The sequence below is a fragment of the Perca fluviatilis genome, chromosome 2 (assembly GCF_010015445.1).
Source record: "Perca fluviatilis chromosome 2, GENO_Pfluv_1.0, whole genome shotgun sequence".
In the NCBI taxonomy this organism is placed as follows: Eukaryota; Metazoa; Chordata; class Actinopteri; order Perciformes; family Percidae; genus Perca; species Perca fluviatilis.
The window spans coordinates 29,490,665-29,512,164 of record NC_053113.1 but is presented as its reverse complement, the minus strand read 5'-3'; the positions used below and the strand labels follow the sequence as shown (position 1 = coordinate 29,512,164).

The 21,500-nt window shown below is 42.2% G+C and overlaps 1 protein-coding gene across 2 annotated transcripts; it reads left to right on the top strand.

Annotated features, from left to right (window-relative positions):
- Positions 1 to 3,785: 3,785 nt before the first annotated feature.
- prpf8 (pre-mRNA processing factor 8) lies at positions 3,786 to 21,001 on the top strand. 2 transcript variants are annotated; one of them, XM_039778721.1, is made up of 43 exons: positions 3,786 to 3,965; positions 4,626 to 4,746; positions 4,877 to 5,045; positions 5,314 to 5,478; positions 5,611 to 5,829; positions 5,939 to 6,151; positions 6,423 to 6,548; positions 6,693 to 6,798; positions 7,149 to 7,339; positions 7,506 to 7,625; positions 7,745 to 7,934; positions 8,158 to 8,277; positions 8,681 to 8,815; positions 8,967 to 9,096; positions 9,222 to 9,418; positions 9,896 to 10,102; positions 10,675 to 10,838; positions 10,955 to 11,081; positions 11,418 to 11,610; positions 11,794 to 11,981; positions 12,139 to 12,377; positions 12,592 to 12,738; positions 12,880 to 13,090; positions 13,294 to 13,410; positions 13,528 to 13,775; positions 13,867 to 14,046; positions 14,198 to 14,333; positions 14,505 to 14,674; positions 14,848 to 14,977; positions 15,099 to 15,245; positions 15,407 to 15,567; positions 15,745 to 15,936; positions 16,433 to 16,670; positions 16,862 to 16,990; positions 17,322 to 17,435; positions 17,568 to 17,741; positions 17,905 to 18,098; positions 18,236 to 18,475; positions 18,629 to 18,770; positions 18,948 to 19,088; positions 19,247 to 19,386; positions 19,746 to 19,948; positions 20,338 to 21,001. In XM_039778721.1, the coding sequence occupies exons 2-43, from the start codon at positions 4,638 to 4,640 to the stop codon at positions 20,490 to 20,492; spliced, it is 7,017 nt and encodes a 2,338-aa protein (XP_039634655.1). In that variant the 5' UTR covers positions 3,786 to 3,965; positions 4,626 to 4,637; the 3' UTR covers positions 20,493 to 21,001. The 2 variants fall into 2 exon arrangements, with proteins under 2 accessions (XP_039634655.1, XP_039634654.1); XM_039778720.1 differs by having other exon boundaries at positions 4,629 to 4,746; positions 20,338 to 20,492.
- The last annotated feature ends 499 nt before the right edge of the window (positions 21,002 to 21,500 follow it).

Genomic DNA, 21,500 nt, shown 5'->3' with positions numbered 1-21,500 from the left:
AGTTACTTGACACCTCTGCGTGCGTGATGCACGCATCCTGAAGAACAGCCCCAGCTACACTAGGGGGACTTACCCTCCACCTGGGTATTTCCACCTGGCCCTTATCACACCAAACGAGGTGTCTGCACTGCGTGCGACACCTCTGGACCATAACTATTTTTCCCAGGTGAATTATTATTTTATTACATAAAAGAAAGTTTTTTGTTTCTATTAAGACAAATAACATACTTCAAAGTTACCAGCTAGCAATTATCCTTAAACTACTGTAACGCTGTAACCAACATATGAAAAGTCATTTAACAACACCATTGGTAAACACTGTTTTTTTTATGGTCAGTTCCATAATAAAGTACATTACTAGTACATTAAGTACATTTTATTTACCTTCTTGATACAATATTAAATATACTGCAACTGTTTTAGATACATTAGATACAATTATCATCTTACAGGACAGATTGGATTACCACTGGTCTAACCTAAACTTTCTTCTTCTGTCTGCAGTCTTGAAGCAGCAGCAGCACCGGCAGCTGTAGCTGATGGCCGCTTGTTGTTGTTCTGTTGTTGGTCTTGTTGAATAGAGTTGTAAATGTTTAAGTTGTTGTATATAGTTGTAGATATGAGAATGTTGTTTGAATTAATGTTTTGCTTCATGTATACAGTTGTTAATATATAAATGTATTTTTTGTAACCAAGATGAAATGAATGTTTTTGTAGAGCTTGGAATACCTAACCACAAAACGTAAATAAGGGTGAAGATATTGTTCAATACATTGTTCTAGGCTTCACATGCTAGTTATTTGTTACTTACCAAGTTTTTTCTACTGCAGTCTAAAGAACAATACTTTTTTTTTAATGGACATAGACAGTTTATATTGAATAATTAAAAAAGGGGCAAAGACAAAACCAGTTACATTTAATTTACTTTATTTTTTTATTTTTCCGCCAACCTCTCCAACAGTAAAAAAAAAAAAACCGTTTTGACCTCGGCCTCTGCTTCCCTCCTCACGCCTCTCTCTGATATTTTATGTCCTCCTTGATGAGTTGGAGGAATGGATCCACTCTCACTCGCCTCGCCGTCGTCCATTAATACCTGACAATGGACACCTCGTCGGGCATTAACCCTTACATATGCAGGAATCCTGAGCTTGTTCAGCACCTTGGACAGCGTTAATAATGCTGCAACTTCATTGGCTGTCACTGGCTTCCACCTAGGCGTCGGGTCTTATAGAGACAAAGTCAGACAACTGTAAATCTCCCAACAGACACCAGATAATTAAACTAGGTAGCCTATTATCTGCATTATGCCAAATGTCATTAAAAGAGTATTATGTAAAAGCTTAAAAAAAACTGAAGCATTGAGCAATTTAAAAATGTAAGCAGCTGGCCGGATTTGAGACTCAGCTTCCGGACGTGCTACATGCAGCAACTATGGCTGGGGATCAGGGAGCTGCTAGCTTCCAGCTTCATAGTCTCGCGGCCACACCGCTGCCTACAGATATTGATATGGAATCGAGCTGTATTTAAAGGCCTCCAATGTCTCACTTGTTTCACTGAGGGTGCATATTTGTTTTTTCTATTCATTCCCATGTCGGACACACTCTCTCTATCTCATAGTCACTGCAGACACTGAGTTCAGATTTTAAATTGCTTTAGTTTTCAAATGATTGGCTTTGATTTGGCTAAGGATATGGGTAACGCCTGATAAATGCCATGTAAAATGAATGTATAGACGGATTCAGCAAACGCTCGGAGTTGTCATGGTGATGCGTCTGGCCCAAAGTTAACTTCCAGTCCAGCTGCGTTTGTTTACTATTTAGCTAGGTTTTACCGGCGAATATGGCACCGACTACAAACGCAGTGAAAGTGAGACTGATAAGCAGACTGAAGTTGGGTCCGGGTTGTTGCGCTGTTGGGTGCAACCTGACCTCAGGAACAAACGCAATCTCCAAAATAAAAATGTTTCGGTTTCCTAAAGAAGAGGGGAGACAGCGAGCATGGATCACCGCGAAGAGAGGCTTGGCAGCCAGGCAAGAGTTGAAGGACTTCGTTTCAGCTAACAAACTCATGTTAAGTGATAGCTAGCTGCCAGTAAAAAAAAAAAAACTGCAATAGTTCTAAATTACTTCACTAAATTGATTGTAGCTACCTAGCTAAACTGTAACGTTAGATCAATGCTACGGTGCCAGTGTTGTAACGTTAGTTGACAGCTTTAGCTACATTTTGACTAGTATTGTGACACCCGTTTCCAATTACTTGACAGCGTTACATTACCCTAGTAGTTGTGATAACCTAAGAAAGATTACCCAAAACACAAGCGCAACATTGTTTTTCCATCAATATACTATATAATAAATAACCTAAAGTTACAGTAATTTAATTGCTCCAGTATGCTACCCTCTAGACCCAGTTTGTGTCTCATGTGATCATGGTTTTATCATAAAAAGAGTGTACTTTTTACACAGGAATGAACATGTACACAGGGATGTACAGTACATGTAACCATATATGGATTATGCCAGGAATGTATGATGCTCAGCAATGTACAGTATTGTCAACACTAACTGTTTCTGTCACTTGTTTTATTTTAGGTGCACCATCAGTGGACCTATGTCACCCAGATTATGTTCCATCAATATTTGCACACAAAGAAGACATCCATGGTTCCCAGAAGTTGGAGAGGTACCAGAGAAGCCAGGGTAGACAATCCCTAGTTGTGTCCATCGATTCACCTTCCATAGAGGTCAGCCATGTTGACCATGAAGAGGAATGCACTGCTGTGGTGGGTAGGCCTACAGATCTGTCAATGGCAGACATTGACCAGCTACAAAATGAAAACACTGAATTGAAGAGAAAACTGGCTTTACTGGAGAAGAAACTGGAATCTCAAGAAAAACACCTACAAGATTATATGTCTGGTAGCAAGTCCGATTTTATTTTAAATGATGACAAGCACACTTATTTTTACACCGGTCTACCATCTGCCTCTGTGTTTTTCACCCTTCTCACTTACCTGACAACAAAATGGAATGCATCATCAACCATACTTACCCATCCTGAGCAGTTTCTTGTGGTCCTGATGAAGCTTCGTCTAGGCTTAACTCATCAAGATCTAGCTTTTCGCTTCAGAGTGAGTTGTGGAACTGTCTCATACATCTTCCATGAATGGCTCGAGGTAATGGCTAAAGAGTTCCAATGCCTTGTCCGGTGGCCATCCAGAAAAGATATCAGAAGGAATCTACTCACCCTTTTCAAGACTACAGCTTTCCAACATGTCAGATGTATAATAGACTGTAGTGAAGTGTTCATTGAGAGGCCAACTAGTTTGCAAACACGAGCAATCCCCTACTCCCACTACTAGTCACATAATACTGTGAAGTTCCTAATTGGCATTAGTCCAACAGGGGCTATTACATTTGTATCAAGAGTGTGGGGGGGTCGTGCTAGTGACAAGGTTATAACAAAGAATTCTGGGTTGATTGACCTTCTTGAACAAGGAGACCACGTAATGGCTGATCGAGGCTTCAATTTTCCTGAATACTTTGCCACCAAATGTTGAATTTTAGTTGTTGAAACAAAAGAGGTTGAAAACCATGGACGTAAACCCTGTAGGCTACACCCCAAAGCTGCAGGGGGCAGTAGTGCGCCGGAAACGTAATCATCCGGGTACTTGCAAAATTGCGCTTGTCCAACGTTTGCGTATTTTTTTCGACGTAAAGCCCTAACTGTTTAGCGTAAAAACATACTTATATCCGGCGTACTTGTTGTCTGTGATTTCCACTGAACTGCGTTCATCGTGTGGCCGCCGTCGTGCGTGATGCAGTTTTATGAAGACAAATCAACACAACAGTGAAACGGAAAAAGGACAATACAACTTTGAAAGAGAAATGTTGTGGTAGCAGCTTGTTTGTGGAACACGGCGGTCTTCAACGTTAAGAACTTACACGGGGAGTAAAGGTAGCGAGGTGTGTGGTGTTGTAAGCATTTTCGATTTTTTTTACTCAACATTCAGTCGTTAGCTGCTGCTATGCTAGTTTAGCAGTGTGCTAGCTTACCGCTTTATCCACGCTTGGCCTAATCAACAAATTGAATGCAAACATCGACTTAATATTTTGCAAACTAAAGCAATACATTAAGTGCAATTTGTAACGTTACTGTAAAGTTTACTGAACGGGTAATGAGTCAAGTCTGCTGTTCTTAAAGTTTTTAATAACGTTAACGTTACAGTTCGTGCCGTATGGGAAGCCATGTTGGTAACGTTAATGTTAGCATTAACGTTAGTTAGCCAAGTTAAAAAATGATAATAGTTTATATTTTTAAGTATATTTAAGTGCCAAGAGACGAGTACCAGTTTATGTTGAACCAACAAGAACAGTGTCAATGTAATCTGTACTGATTTCTCAAACTGCATGGTTTGTATAGTGTGCAACGTTATAACGTGACTTATTCGCCATTGAACTCGGTGAGTTACCCAGCAATTTGGCTTTTAGGTGTAATAATGTAGATGCGATGTTTCTTCTTTTTAACTTTTAACCTCCTTGATAGCATAGAGCCATTAAACTAAACGCAGGCAACACATTTAGGGTACATTTTTATTGAAATTATTGTTTGGTGTTTGTTTTCAGTAGGGAGGCGCCATGGCAGCTACCTTCCCCTACAGAGGGGTCCCTGCAGGGATGCCACCAGGTGTACCCCCTCCTGTGCCCGTCCCAGACTACATGTCTGAGGAAAAACTGCAAGAGAAAGGTATGTTGGCTTTCACTCAATGCAGCACGTTCCTGGTGTGATTTTTTTTTTTTTTTTTTTTTTTAAACTACAATGTGATATCCCAAGTAAACGTGATTAATTTTGTTTTAAATGTCCTCCAACTCTACAGCAAGAAAATGGCAGCACTTACAGGCAAAGCGCTACTCAGAAAAGAGAAAGTTTGGCTTTGTGGATGCTCAGAAGGAAGACATGCCACCTGAACATGTACGCAAGATCATCAGGGACCATGGAGACATGACCAATAGAAAGTTTCGCCATGACAAGAGGGTGTACCTTGGGTAAGAATGAATCATACTGTAGTAAACTTGTCAATTTAGAATTCAAAATGGAAGTTAGTGCTTTTGTTTTGTTTGTTTTTTTTAAGCTGACTAACCTCTTCAGATATACTTTAAGTATACTGTAATGCATGTGTATGCTTAAAACTGAATGTCTTTGTGCACAATTCCCTGGTTTTTAAAAAAACATTTTAAATTGTTTGCTAATTGGTTAAGAAGATCAATTACCACTGCCATAACTCATCCAGTATCTTTTGTTTTTGGTGAACAGTGCCCTCAAGTACATGCCCCATGCAGTACTGAAGCTGCTTGAAAACATGCCTATGCCCTGGGAACAGATCAGAGACGTGCCCGTCCTCTACCACATCACCGGAGCTATTTCCTTTGTGAATGAAATCCCCTGGGTCATAGAGCCGGTCTACATTGCTCAGTGGGGGTAAGAGAGATAGTGTGATGCTTTTTGTAGTACATGGCACTTACACGTATGAGAAATGCACATCAAATGCATTATACTTATTTTAATTTCTGAAATATTTATAATCCTTGGTATTTCTTATCCTCCTCCTAGCACCATGTGGATTATGATGCGGCGTGAGAAGCGTGATCGTCGGCACTTCAAGCGGATGCGTTTTCCACCATTTGATGATGAGGAGCCGCCACTGGACTACGCTGACAACATCCTTGATGTGGAACCACTGGAGGCCATCCAGATGGAGCTGGACTCTGAGGAGGACTCTTCAGTTGCAGAGTGGTTATATGAGCACCAACCCCTCAAAGACTCTGCCAAGTATGTCTTCACATCACTCTTTAAAGACAAACATTTAAAGTTTTTTTTATATATTCAGCTGATGTGTAGCTAGCAGAATCAAACAATAATTCATTTGTGTCCTCTTCAGGTTTGTGAACGGCACCACCTACCGTCGCTGGCAGTTCACACTGCCCATGATGTCCACACTGTACCGCCTGGCCAATCAGCTGCTCACTGACCTGGTGGATTTCAATTACTTTTATCTGTTTGACCTCAAGGCCTTCTTTACGTCAAAGGCCTTGAATATGGCCATCCCTGGAGGACCGAAGTTTGAGCCACTGGTCAGGGACATCAACCTCCAGTAAGGACCACCCTCCTTTTTAATAATGACAGACCTACATGCTTTACACTGTTACTTTTTTATTTTATTGGATTGTAAGGGTTACTTGACATGACTACCACTTGCATGCTTATAAATGTAAACATGTTTGTCAGACCTTTTTCTTAATTTTGCTTTCAGAATTTGCATGTTTCTTGTAACTGTTTGAATGTTAATCCCGTTTTACCCCAAACAAAAGTAAGAATAGATGCTAGATTTTTCCATAGGTGACCCTTATCTTTGTCTTCTGCAGGGATGAAGACTGGAATGAGTTCAATGACATCAACAAGATCATCATCCGACAGCCTATCAGGACAGAGTACAAAATCGCCTTCCCCTACCTGTACAACAACTTGCCACACCACGTCCACCTAACCTGGTAAAAATTATTTCTTGAAGTTGCAGTTTATTAAAAAGTAATTCAAATAAAAATGTAGTCAATCATCAAATGACTAAATTTGCTCAAATATTTGTCACATTGGCTGTTAAAAATTAGTAGATACTAATGACTCTATCCCTGCAGGTATCATACACCCAACGTGGTGTTTATCAAGACCGAGGATCCAGATCTCCCAGCGTTCTACTTTGACCCGCTGATCAACCCAATTTCACACAGACATTCTGTCAAGGTTAGTGTGGATGATTGTGGCAGCTGTGAAAAGATGAATGTAATTCCCTCACAAAATCACATGTGAAGTCTTGAACTAAGTCCTCTTACAAAGGCGCACTTGCATTGGTCTGCTTGCCTGTGCGTAAGAACTGGAGGAACATTGAAATTAATGGTGACTTGTATTACTGGCTGCAGTAGCAGTTGGCCCCTCATCATTCAGACATTGCTTCTAATTATTTAAAGTTAAAGCAGAATTCAAAAATGCAAATGATTGAGATCCCTTTTCTCTACATCCAGTGGTTCTATTTACAATTGAATATTCTTTAACTTACCTTTTTAAATTCTTATTGAAATTTCCTGCTCCCGCAGAGTCAGGAGCCTCTGCCTGATGACGATGAGGAGTTTGAGCTTCCTGAATATGTGGAGCCCTTCCTCAAGGACACCCCACTCTACACAGACAACACAGCTAATGGCATTGCTCTGCTGTGGGCACCCAGACCCTTCAACCTCAGATCTGGCCGCACAAGGCGTGCCATTGATATCCCCCTGATCAAGAACTGGTGAGCAAATTACCAACATGTTGGAATGAGACTAAATGTGTCCTAATTTATTGATTGCAAACAAATGGGTCGGCTTTGTGGAAAAGGTTATTTTGTGTATCTCATTTAGATGTAAAATGTTAATTTTTGAGAAATTCTAAATGGTAGGCGTTCATTTATTCTACAGGTACCGTGAGCACTGCCCTGCAGGACAGCCAGTGAAAGTGCGTGTGTCATACCAGAAATTGCTCAAGTACTATGTGCTTAATGCTCTCAAACACAGACCACCCAAGGCCCAGAAGAAGAGGTGAGCATCATTGAACACTTTGTTTTGATTTCCTGTTAACCAGTCTTTCTAATTGAAGCTGTTTTTTTGCTTATCAATGAGTTTGTTTTTTCGGTTAAGATATTCCATCTGTCTCTCAGGTATTTGTTCCGCTCCTTCAAGGCCACAAAGTTCTTTCAGTCCACCAAGCTGGACTGGGTTGAGGTTGGTCTGCAGGTTTGCCGACAGGGCTACAACATGCTCAATCTGCTTATCCACCGTAAGAACCTCAACTACCTGCATCTCGACTACAACTTCAACCTGAAGCCTGTCAAGACACTGACTACAAAGGTACAATCTCCAGGGCAGATCCACCTGTTGTTGACATACTATCGTGCCTAAATGAAAAATAAAATGTAGGTTAAATTTTGCTCTGAACTTGCGTTCTTTTATTTTTTGGAGGCCTTATGCACACAAATGAGTAAAAATCAGAATCTCCAAATTTAGTTAATCCACATTTTCTGTAGGTGCTCCAGTGTTGACCTACAGTTGTGTTCTTGATTCTGTCCCTCAGGAAAGAAAGAAGTCCCGATTCGGTAATGCCTTTCACTTGTGCAGAGAGGTGCTGCGTCTCAGCAAGCTGGTGGTGGACAGCCACGTGCAGTACAGACTGGGAAATGTTGATGCCTTCCAGGTTAGTTCAGCAACACATTTTGCACCGCACATCCCATCTGTATCTGATCTACACTTACCTGCATTCTTTACTTTTATTCTGGAAGAGAAATTTGATCAACCTTACCGACAGTTGTCTGATGCAGTAAAAGGGAAAGGGCTATTCTTCAGGGCAAGGATGCTTACACTGCTTAACTACTTGCCATGTAAAAGACAAGGGTGTTCTGTTATGACATGAAATGCTTTTGAGGAAGGTACCACTTCTTTAAAAATGGTCCTCTGCTGTTTAAAAAAAGTACGATCAGTTTTTTTTGTATCGGGTTCAGTGGTGGTGATGTTTTAACATGAGTTGTAAATGATTTTTAAGATAATTTTACAGTAATTTCACACTTAACTAATCTTAGAATTTTGCCAATGTATTGTAGTTGTCTGATGGGCTGCAGTACATCTTCGCCCATGTGGGTCAGCTGACAGGCATGTACCGCTACAAGTACAAGTTGATGAGACAAATCCGGATGTGCAAAGATCTGAAGCATCTCATCTACTACCGGTTCAACACTGTAAGTAAACCCTCTGTATTTGATCTTCCAATTTGTGTATTGGAGATATCATGTTTGGCGTCCACAGAAGGAACTTCCCTACTACTACACAACCTGCCTTTAGCTTGCCACGTGAAGTTTCAATTCAATTCTGTGTATTTTCTTTTATCAGGGTCCTGTGGGCAAGGGTCCAGGTTGTGGCTTCTGGGCTCCCGGCTGGAGAGTGTGGCTGTTCTTCATGAGGGGGATCACTCCGCTGTTGGAGAGGTGGCTGGGGAATCTGCTGGCCAGGCAGTTTGAAGGTATGAATTTCCACTTTCCTACGTTTGTCTCGTGACCGCTATTTCAAAACAAAATGGTATGATGCACAGAGGTTTGCATCTGCAGGAGCTAACAAACCAGCAATTGTTTTCGATTGCCCCAACAGGACGTCACTCCAAGGGTGTGGCCAAGACAGTGACCAAACAGCGTGTGGAGTCTCACTTTGACCTGGAGCTGCGTGCTGCTGTGATGCATGACATCTTGGACATGATGCCTGAGGGCATCAAACAGAACAAGGCCAGAACCATTCTGCAGCACCTCAGTGAGTCCTGGAGGTGCTGGAAGGCCAACATCCCCTGGAAGGTCAGTGCATTACAGAGATCACTTCCACTGTGGCTGAGTACCATAAGGGAGATGGGATGGTTTGTTGATTAATCACAGAATCCTTAACGTGCTGCTCAATTTCAATTCTGACTCTCCAGTGTCTCAAGTAAAATGTCAATTGCCTAAAATGCTTGAGTCAGTTCAAGGGATTGAAGTGTAATGTTGCTTGGGCTGCTTAAACTTTCATCACTTCAAGTTGTATTTGCCTTACACTTGGTTATTCAGATAATGCGTGCACTGTGGACAACTTAACCTGAAGTCTTGGCATATGCATTTGTGTTTAGAAATATTTATCTTTTTTATTTTAAGACCCATACGTGAAACATTTCCTTTTTATATAACAAGTTCACAATGAGAAGATAAAAAAAAATAATAAACTGGTTGCAAAACATTTATGCCACTTTAAGTTGTGCTAGAATGACCGGAATATTGATTAATTCCTTCCCATAATTACAGGTGCCAGGCCTGCCCACTCCCATTGAGAACATGATCCTGCGCTACGTGAAGGCTAAAGCTGACTGGTGGACCAACACTGCCCACTACAACCGTGAGCGAATCCGCCGCGGAGCCACTGTGGACAAGACTGTGTGCAAGAAGAACCTGGGGAGACTGACCCGTCTGTACCTGAAAGCTGAGCAGGAGAGACAGCACAACTACCTGAAGGTAACAGGAAAAGGAAATATTGAAAAGGCTTTTCCATAGACTTTAAAAGCTGTATTTATTTTTCGCACTGTCAATATTTATAAACTGTTGCGTTAATTCGTTATATTTCAGTGCTCTTTGATTAGTGACCTTAAAGACATTGCCCACGTCCGTCTAATAACAACCTAGTAAGTTTTGCTGATTGTCAAACTCCTGCCTTTCAGCAGAAATATAATGCTCTCACAACAGATTCCAAGTTATTTTTAATGAAGTCCTCTCACAAAGGAGCACTTGCATTGGGATGCTTGCCTCTGCGTATCAACTGGAGGAATATTAAAATAAATGGCGACTTTTATTTATCACTGGCTCGCAGCTGCGGTTTGCTCCTCACCATTTTATTTGTACGGCCTTACGGTTTCTTTACATTAAGCTGTTCTAATCACTCTGTATTTGCTAATAAAAACGTATGACATGAACATTAAACTAAACACTCAAATAAAAAGTAGTGCCATTGCATCTCATACAAGCTCCTAAAGCTCAGGTTCTTCACATTTTGCCATGTTTTTAATGAAGTGAATATGTTCTGTCTACAGGATGGACCCTACATCACAGCTGAAGAGGCGGTAGCCATCTACACCACCACTGTTCACTGGCTGGAGAGTCGGCGCTTCTCGCCCATCCCTTTCCCTCCACTGTCCTACAAACATGACACCAAGCTGCTCATCCTGGCCTTGGAGAGGCTCAAGGAGGCGTACAGGTAAACACATTTTCAACATGAACAACTTTATTAGCAAATGTTTATTCATACCAGGAAACCCATCCTGCCCGAATATTGTTTTTTACATAATTAGTTTGTGTCTCTTTGTCCCCTAGTGTGAAGTCGCGTCTGAACCAGAGTCAGAGGGAGGAGCTGGGGCTGATTGAGCAGGCTTACGACAATCCTCACGAGGCCTTGTCCAGGATCAAACGTCACCTGCTCACCCAGAGAGCCTTCAAAGAGGTCAGGACCAAGACGTGCAGATACTTTAAGTTAATAGTGAAGTTTCTGCTGTCAAACATGCAGTATTTTAAGGACAAAGCATAGGTTCAAAATGCATTTCTTTTATATATTCCACAGGTCAATTCACAAACCGCACAGGTGTACGCATAAGTTATAGGGGGAAAATGTTGCACAGTATTTCTTGTCCATGGATGAAGATTAGGTTGTTTGCAGGAAAAAGTGACCTGAATATTATTTATTGTAAACCACCTTGAATGTAATGTTGCTATTGTACACATGAGTCTTACCCATCATATTCGATTCCTGTCAGTCTCAGAAATACTATTTCCGTTGCAGGTGGGTATCGAGTTCATGGACCTGTACAGTCATCTGGTGCCCGTGTATGATGTAGAGCCCCTGGAGAAGATCACGGATGCCTACCTTGACCAGTACCTGTGGTACGAGGCGGACAAGAGACGCCTCTTCCCACCCTGGATCAAACCTGCTGACACTGAACCACCACCACTGCTGGTCTACAAGTGGTGCCAAGGTCAGAACCAGTAGTAGAGGCTTAACTGTGTTAAAATCTGATCATATTGTTTTAATACCTCAACATGCATTTAGGTGGAATTAAACTTGTGTTTATAACATGCATCCCATCAGATTACTCCAGTTATGTTAGCAGGACCAAAAGTCAAACATTATCTGAAGGCTCTCTGTAAATTCTCTTCAGGCATCAACAACTTGCAGGACGTGTGGGAGACGGCGGAGGGAGAGTGCAACGTGATGCTCGAGTCCCGCTACGAGAAGATGTATGAGAAGATTGATCTGACCCTGCTCAACAGGCTGCTGCGTCTTATTGTGGACCACAACATCGCTGATTACATGACCGCCAAGAACAATGTGGTCATCAACTACAAGGTAAACGCACTCATTTTATTTCTGTATGATCTTAATATATAATTCCTTAAAACTCTCATAAGGATCTCTCTCTCTCTTTATAAGAACCTACAGATGCAGACAAGTTTTTACTGGTATTTCATCTAAATGTTTTCCTCATTTTCTCTTGTCTATCTAGGATATGAACCACACCAACTCCTACGGCATCATCAGGGGGCTCCAGTTTGCCTCATTCATTGTACAGTACTACGGTCTGGTGATGGACCTGCTGGTGCTGGGCCTGCACCGTGCCAGTGAGATGGCCGGCCCACCTCAGATGCCCAATGACTTCCTCAGTTTCCAAGACACCCCCACGGAGAGCGCCCACCCAATTCGTTTGTACTGCCGCTACATCGACCGCATCCACATCTTTTTCAGGTAGCATTGAATCACCAAAATTGATCTTAACATATATGGCTTTTGGAAATGCTTTTTGGAAAATGTACAGCACAAGTTTTACAAACTGCAACCAAGATTTAAAGGGGGAAAAAGGCAGTTAATAGCTTCTGCCTTTGCAGTACAGATTGAATGGGGGGAAAAAAGGAGGTTTTTGTTCAATTAAAGTCATGTGGCTTTTTCATGGGTCCACTAGGTTCTCTGCTGACGAGGCCAGAGATCTGATTCAGAGGTACCTGACGGAGCACCCAGACCCCAACAATGAAAACATAGTGGGTTATAACAACAAGAAGTGTTGGCCACGTGATGCCCGCATGAGACTGATGAAGCACGATGTCAACCTGTAAGTTCCACCTTGTGATTTTTGACTGTTAAACTTGTCGTTTATTGTATTACTAAATTGTATTCTATGTTGGTCATTATACTTATTTTACCGGATTTGAAGACATAGCCATGACTTTTTTTTTCTCCCTATTTTTCCCAGTGGACGTGCTGTGTTCTGGGACATCAAGAACCGCCTGCCCAGATCAGTGACCACTGTCCAGTGGGAGAACAGCTTTGTTTCGGTCTACAGCAAAGACAACCCCAACCTGCTCTTCAACATGTGTGGCTTTGAGTGCCGCATCTTGCCAAAGTGCCGCACCAGCTATGAGGAGTTTACCCACAAAGATGGTGTGTGGAACCTGCAGAACGAGGTGAGAAATTGATGCCTGGAAAAGCGTCTGTAACGCTAACGACTTTGCTTTGGACAGTTTGAGACAACACATTTTTAATACAAATATCTCATTAAAGTACTGATACTTGCATCTTACAACTTTTGACAGCATAACTATCTGTCTTAAAGTGTTCATGCACACATTCCGATTTTTAAGTTCTTGTATTGTATTTGCATGTGTAGGTAACCAAAGAGAGGACAGCCCAGTGTTTCTTGCGTGTGGATGATGAATCGATGCAGCGCTTCCACAACAGAGTGCGCCAGATCCTGATGGCCTCTGGATCCACCACATTCACAAAGGTCAGCAGACCACCTTCCCCTAAAAAAACTAAAGTGTTAGCATATAATGTTAATATATGTAAAGTCATATTTCCTATAATTTTAGAATATTTCAGTAAAACCCATCTTTACCTCCAGATTGTGAACAAATGGAACACAGCTTTGATCGGTCTAATGACATACTTCCGTGAGGCTGTGGTCAACACCCAGGAGCTCCTGGACCTGCTGGTGAAGTGTGAGAACAAGATCCAGACGCGTATCAAGATCGGCCTGAACTCCAAAATGCCTAGCCGTTTCCCTCCTGTAGTCTTCTACACTCCCAAAGAGTTGGGCGGCCTTGGCATGCTGTCTATGGGCCATGTGCTTATTCCACAGTCAGACCTGCGGTAAGTCGGCATGCAGGCTGCTGTTGTCTGGATCTCATGTCAGTAAATTAATTTAGCTAGCTGGGCTTTAATCCTTCTCCTCCTCCTCCAGGTGGTCCAAGCAGACAGATGTGGGTATCACCCACTTCAGGTCTGGAATGAGCCATGAAGAAGACCAGCTGATTCCTAACCTGTATCGTTACATTCAGCCGTGGGAGAGCGAGTTCATTGACTCCCAGAGGGTTTGGGCTGAGTATGCCCTCAAAAGACAAGAGGCCATTGCCCAGAACAGGTATTGTCTTAATCCTGTTAGCTTGTCAATTTCCAAATTTTTGGAGACCTACAATCTGCTGTTCTATGCTGATGAGGTTTATTTTATTTTATTTTTTTAAATGTGAGCTGAAACTAGCAAGGCAAATAGCAGTGTGTTTTCTGTGTTTTAGGCGTCTGACCCTGGAAGATTTGGAGGACTCGTGGGACAGAGGAATTCCTCGTATCAACACACTTTTCCAGAAGGACAGACACACACTGGCTTATGACAAAGGCTGGAGAGTCAGGACCGATTTCAAACAGTACCAGGTATGAGGTCGACACTACTGATAGGTTGAAGGGCAAAAATGTCATGGGATGAAATTATGTGCCAGGGATCAATGGTTTTGAGTTTTAAGTCTAAAATGAATGTACCAAAAATCCTTACAATTTGCATGTAAACATACAGATTTTTATGGTCTCTGTTTTACCCGAGTGCAGGTGCTGAAGCAGAATCCATTCTGGTGGACCCACCAGAGGCACGATGGCAAACTGTGGAACTTGAACAACTACCGCACAGACATGATCCAGGCTCTGGGAGGTGTGGAGGGCATCCTGGAACACACACTCTTCAAAGGCACTTACTTTCCCACCTGGGAGGGTCTCTTCTGGTGAGAGCATTTTGATACTAAGAATGCTTATACTGCAAGAATATGAGAGATAAGAGTTTAATCATTTTTGGGTTCAAACAACTCTCAAAAGAATGTACTTTTACACTAGCTGTTTGTTTTTCTATTTTCCTCACCAAATGTTAACTAACTTTGAAATGTTTTTTGGACTTTAGGGAAAAGGCGAGTGGCTTTGAGGAGTCCATGAAATGGAAAAAGCTGACCAATGCCCAGAGGTCTGGTCTGAACCAAATCCCCAACCGTCGCTTCACACTTTGGTGGTCACCCACCATCAACAGAGCCAACGTTAGTACAACCAACATTTGTGAATGTATTTTTATGTTCCTGTAGAGGGAGGAAAAAAGTCCCATATAAAGAACTGTCTAAATGTCTGTCTTTGCCTGCGTTTTCTGTCCTCTGTCTTTAGGTGTACGTGGGTTTCCAGGTACAACTCGACCTGACAGGAATCTTTATGCATGGCAAGATCCCCACGCTGAAGATCTCCCTCATTCAGATCTTTAGGGCTCACTTGTGGCAGAAGATTCATGAGAGCATTGTCATGGATCTCTGTCAGGTAAGGTTTGATTTCTTTCTTTGATAGGGACTAGCTTTGCACTTGGCAGCAGAAACAGTAAAAATGTAGCACACTGAAGTTTGTTCGTGAAATTACTTTTTATCTGCTTTATTAGCAATTGTTCTTACCACAATGATAACTTTTTCTGTTTTTGTGTTCAGGTGTTTGATCAGGAGCTGGATGCTCTTGAGATTGAGACGGTGCAGAAGGAGACCATTCACCCCAGGAAGTCATACAAGATGAACTCATCTTGTGCAGACATCCTCCTCTTTGCATCATACAAGTGGAACGTCTCTCGACCGTCTCTGCTTGCTGATTCAAAGTATGACTTTTGAAGTTATAATCTACATGACATACATGAGTATATTTTCATTTTCAAAATGTCACTGAATATATTAAAATTACACCAGGTGCTTTGTAAACTCATCACGGAAGTTTTTTAAAGTGGTCCTTTTTTATGTGGTCTTCTATGAATTAAAATGTGCACCTCTTCCTACAGGGACGTGATGGACAGCACCACCACACAGAAGTACTGGATCGACATCCAGCTACGCTGGGGTGACTATGACTCGCATGACATCGAGCGCTACGCCAGGGCCAAGTTCCTGGACTATACCACCGACAACATGAGTATCTACCCCTCCCCCACGGGTGTGCTCATTGCTATCGACCTGGCTTACAACCTCCACAGGTTAGGATTGTTACAAACATGGATACAATACCAGTATGATGGCAGATATCAGCTGATTGATTATAAAAGGGAAACATAAAAATAGGGTGCCATGTAATTAATTTGGCTAAATTGGGCGATCTTATGAACTAACATAGTTGTCGGGGATGGGTAACAAAGTAACATTGATTGGTGGTTGACAGGGCAAAGCATAGTTTTCTTCCTGATTCAAGTGAGCCCTAGTATATTATAGGTGGGGAAAAAAAAACCTGTTGCCTGCATTTTGGCATCTACTTGTTCATGTCGACAAGTATATTCTTCCGTAGCTTTGCAACTATTCACACTAGCTTCCTAACTTGTTTTACATGAACGTAACTGTCTGCAATAGTAAATAAATGTTTGGTGGATGTACTGTGACCTCCCTGAAGTGTATTTCTCCGGGCATCAACAGAGGAAATATTGCTGAGAAAAGAAAAAAATGTCAAGTTAGTAACTATCATTTTTATCTCCTTCATAGTGCGTATGGTAACTGGTTCCCTGGAAGCAAGCCTCTGATCCAGCAGGCCATGGCCAAGATTATGAAGGCCAACCCTGCCCTGTACGTGCTCAGGGAGCGCATCCGCAAAGGTCTGCAGCTGTACTCCTCTGAGCCCACTGAGCCCTACCTGTCCTCGCAGAACTATGGAGAACTCTTCTCCAACCAGATCATTTGGTTTGTGGATGACACCAACGTGTACCGAGTCACCATCCACAAGGTGAGGGCTGACTCTTTCTTTCTCCCCGATAGCAATTTAATGAAGAGTCGTTTTGGCCCAACAATGTTTGCTTTGGATTGCTTCTTAATATTGTAAATGAATAAATGGCCTAAATATGTTGCTTTTGCATAGGAATATAAATAACTATCTTTTTAAATTTAGTCACACATGTTCCCCATCTATCTCAACAGACCTTTGAGGGTAACTTGACCACAAAGCCCATCAATGGAGCTATTTTCATCTTCAACCCCAGGACTGGTCAGCTCTTCCTCAAGATCATTCACACATCTGTGTGGGCTGGACAGAAACGTCTGGGACAGGTACGCTACTGCTCCACCACTCACTTTTATTATCACCAGCTCTGCTTTTTGTTTTGAATTATTCCGATTTCTATTATGTTTAGTGATGTTTTCCTAGTAGAAACTCTTACTGTGATTCTTTTTTTAATTGTATGTTAAGGAAAAAGGACATTGTCACAGTGTTTTACTCATTTCTTGTACTAGAGAAACAATGTGGATAAATAGGAAATATAGCCCAAATGACCTTCCTACCCCCTTTTTTTGAAGTGGTTACATAAATATTTGGTACAAACACTGAAGTTGCTATTTTCCTATCAGCGTGTTTAACTAACTTCTTGCTTTGTCTCTGTAGCTGGCCAAATGGAAGACAGCTGAAGAAGTGGCTGCCCTGATTCGCTCCCTCCCCGTGGAGGAGCAGCCAAAACAGATCATTGTAACCAGGAAGGGCATGCTGGACCCTCTGGAGGTGAGACTCTTGCATGCCAATGACTGCTATAATAATTACACGCCTTGGAGGATAATCCCAGTGTAATTCCTGAAAGTTGGCTATACCATATACTCCCAATTTCCAGATCTAATGCCATTGTTCTCTCTGCAGGTCCACTTGCTTGACTTCCCCAACATCGTGATCAAAGGGTCTGAGTTGCAGCTGCCCTTCCAGGCCTGTCTGAAGGTAGAGAAGTTTGGAGACCTGATCCTGAAGGCTACAGAGCCTCAGATGGTGCTGTTCAACCTCTATGACGACTGGCTCAAGACAATCTCGTCTTACACAGTGAGTTTCACTCTGTCCCACCAGAGCCTCAGACCAGGATGAAATGGATCGTATTAGATGCATATCACTGTATCGTATGAGCTGATCCAAGCTGATTGCATTTGTTTTTGCTGACTTATCCCCTGTGTAAATAGTTTGTTTGGTGGTCTCTCCCAATCTCTAGGCCTTCTCCCGACTCATCCTGATCCTCAGAGCGCTCCACGTCAACAATGACCGGGCCAAGGTGATCCTGAAACCTGACAAGACAACTATCACCGAGCCCCATCACATCTGGCCCACGCTCACTGACGAAGAGTGGATCAAGGTGGAAGTGCAACTCAAAGATCTCATTCTGGCAGATTATGGCAAAAAGAACAAGTAAGTATTAATTAATGGACTGAATATTTGCCTGAAATAAATATAATGCGTTGCTAATTTTCTGTCTCGTAACTTAATAGAATAGAATTTAGCCAGACTTGTATTTAGTAATCAATGCTTCGTTTGTCTTCATCCAGCGTGAATGTGGCCTCACTGACCCAGTCTGAGATCCGTGACATCATCCTGGGTATGGAAATCTCTGCTCCGTCACAGCAGCGTCAGCAGATTGCTGAGATTGAGAAGCAGACTAAAGAGCAGTCGCAGCTCACAGCCACGCAGACCCGAACCGTCAACAAGCACGGCGACGAGATCATCACCTCCACCACCTCCAACTATGAGACCCAGACCTTCTCCTCTAAGACAGAGTGGAGAGTCAGGTAAGCAGAGGCTTTGTTTTGAGGCATTTTTTTTCCACTTCGGAATGACTTTATGACCCATAAAGAAATGTAACCTACCTTGGGTAACTAAGCACTCCTAACTTTTGATTTCCATCTCAGTTGGCTTTAATGTCTTTGTTCCTCATCTGTCAGGGCCATATCTGCTGCCAACCTCCACCTCCGAACCAACCACATCTACGTGTCATCTGACGACATCAAGGAGACGGGCTACACCTACATCCTGCCCAAGAATGTCCTCAAGAAGTTTATCTGCATCTCAGATCTGCGTGCACAGGTATGTAGCGGGTTCGTAGTATTGCACTTTATAGACCAACTGTTTCCTTTGATTATATTGATCCATGCCTTGACATCTCTACCTGAGGGTCCCTCATCACCCCTGTTCAAAGTAAAAAATAATAATAATAATAATCAAACTGTCTGTATATACTGACGGGGCACTGTGTTGTTCCAGATTGCAGGCTACCTGTATGGCACCAGTCCACCAGACAACCCCCAGGTGAAGGAGATCCGTTGTATCGTCATGGTACCACAGTGGGGGACACACCAGACTGTCCACCTGCCCAACCAGCTGCCTGGTCATGAATACCTTAAAGTAAGACAAACATGCCGTTTGAGAGAATCCTCCAGCTCATTCTTACCATGTTACGATGGATGCTTGTTAGTTGTATTTGCTGCTTTGTAACAGTTTTTATAGTTTTTTTTTTTTGTTGTTGTTGTATCCAGCAATTTTTAACTTCTTTCCTTAAACAGGAAATGGAGCCCCTCGGCTGGATCCATACCCAGCCTAATGAGTCGCCCCAGCTGTCACCACAGGACGTCACCACCCATGCAAAGGTCATGGCTGACAACCCTTCGTGGGACGGAGAGAAGACCATCATCATCACCTGCAGGTACGTGTTCCGTGACTGGCTGTAAGTGAAATTTGGAAGTCCATAGTCCAGATCTGCATAGGTTCCATACTCGACTCACTGCAGTTATCCTGCTCATTGAACTAATCCTGCTTTGTGGGACCGGGACACTCTGCTCCTTCATCTGTGCGCTGTTTTTTGGCCTGCTGTCTTTGGTACGATTATGCTTTTCCATAGTAAGCAAGATGACTGGGAAGAATTTCTTGCTTTAGGAAATTTAAAAAACCGTAGCTTGGTTCTCCTTGTTTCATTTTTTTTACTGATGTGTTACGGTTATAACCGACATATTAAAGTGATAGTTGTGGAATGGTACTTAAATGCATTTTTCCCTCCGTTTTTAGCTTCACCCCAGGCTCGTGCACGCTTACAGCCTACAAGCTGACACCCAGTGGCTATGAGTGGGGTCGGCAGAACACCGACAAGGGCAACAACCCTAAAGGCTACCTGCCGTCTCACTATGAAAGAGTGCAGATGCTGCTCTCTGATCGCTTCCTGGGCTTCTTCATGGTGCCTGGCCAGGTGTCCTGGAACTACAACTTCATGGGTCAGTAGCCATAGTTTTTATTTTTAATAGAGGAACTTATATTTTCTGCTTTTATATGATTTTGTTTTCTACTTTTATCAGTTGAGCTAAATGAATCTGCTTTAAAACAGTTTGAACCTGTGTGCCTTCTGTCATATCCTCCATATTGCCGCTTGTTTAAATTTGTGACAGAAATCGGTGCCATACATTGATATTTCCGATATCTTTCCCTGTGTCAGTTTGATTTTACTATGCCAATAACTTAATTCCTCGGATTAATACACAGTATCTCATTTAAATGTTCTAAACAATGGCTTATTAAGGTAGGTCTGTTGGTCTGAAGTCATGCATATCATAGGATTGACCGAATAGGTGATTATCAAATAACCATTTTGTTCGTCTTGCTCCAGGTGTTCGTCATGACCCCAACATGAAGTACGACCTGCAGCTGGCCAACCCCAAGGAGTTCTACCATGAAGTCCACCGGCCCTCGCACTTCCTAAACTTTGCCTCCCTGCAGGAGGGTGAGATCTATAACGCAGACCGTGAGGACATGTATGCCTGAGAGCAGACGTCCTGCTCTCCACACATTTTGTAGATGGCTCTGCCAGAATCATGCGGAGCCAGTCCAGAACAGCCCTTGTAATATTTCTATTGAACACATGTAACTGTGATGTTTTGGAAATTTTCATCTAAAGGCTTAGGACCTTTTAGGAACCTGTATGTTTTTTTTGTTGTTGGTATTTTCTACACGTTTTGATTTGTTCCCAACTCTTACCTCCCCTTTATTACAGTAAAGCTTCTTGAAGAAGATGCAGTCTTTGATTTTTTTGTTTGATACATCTAAGCATATGTGCATTTGTTTGTAGTTTTCAGTACACAATACATCGGTAATATTTGATAAACATTGTTTCAAAAGGGTAAAGACTTTATTTCCCCTTAGCCCTGTGAGAAATGAAATTTGAAAGTTTTAAACAATGCCAGTAATGCCCTGTTACTATGTTATACTGTACATCCTGTGACATTGTAGCTTGGGTTTAAATAAAGATCACCATTTTTTATAAACATCGGTTATGTGATGGTCTAATGTGCTGTTATTCTAATTGCTTGATGAAACTGTGTAACCAGAAGAGAAGTGAAGCGTTTGTTAATTTTGCCTGTGCAGGGGAACTTATGTGGCTTGCTTCCCTCTTCGGAGAAGCCAGAGGTCAACACTCAACACCGCCTACAGCAAAGCGCTTGGCTTGGTTTGGTTTCAGAGAACTGCTCATGCACAGTTCAGCAATTTGGATACCATGGACTTGAAAATAGGGCCTATTATTAAAGGATTGTCTCCTTACTGCCTTTAAGTCAGGTGTAGTTGTGTGTGGGTGTAGTTTTCTGCCTCATTACTTTGCATTATAGTTCTGTGATTTACATTTATTGGGACAGTTATAGGTCAGCATTTGACTGCAGATCTACAGAGGAAATTCAATGTTCACGCTCTGGTGCATGCATCAGTATGCTCGACCTGGCAGGCGAGTCTCTGCGTGTAGTTGTGTGTTTATACTCTAATTACATTGGTCAAAAAAGT

What these genes read in the sequence shown, in the direction of transcription:
- prpf8 (XM_039778721.1), top strand. Translation starts at nt 4,638, where the DNA reads ATGGCAGCTACCTTCCCCTACAGAGGGGTCCCTGCAGGGATGCCACCA. An exon ending in TCTCTGCTTGCTGATTCAAA is followed by an intron (nt 15,568 to 15,744) that starts GTATGACTTTTG and finishes CTCTTCCTACAG; the next exon opens with GGACGTGATGGACAGCACCA. An exon ending in ACCATCATCATCACCTGCAG is followed by an intron (nt 19,387 to 19,745) that starts GTACGTGTTCCG and finishes CTCCGTTTTTAG; the next exon opens with CTTCACCCCAGGCTCGTGCA.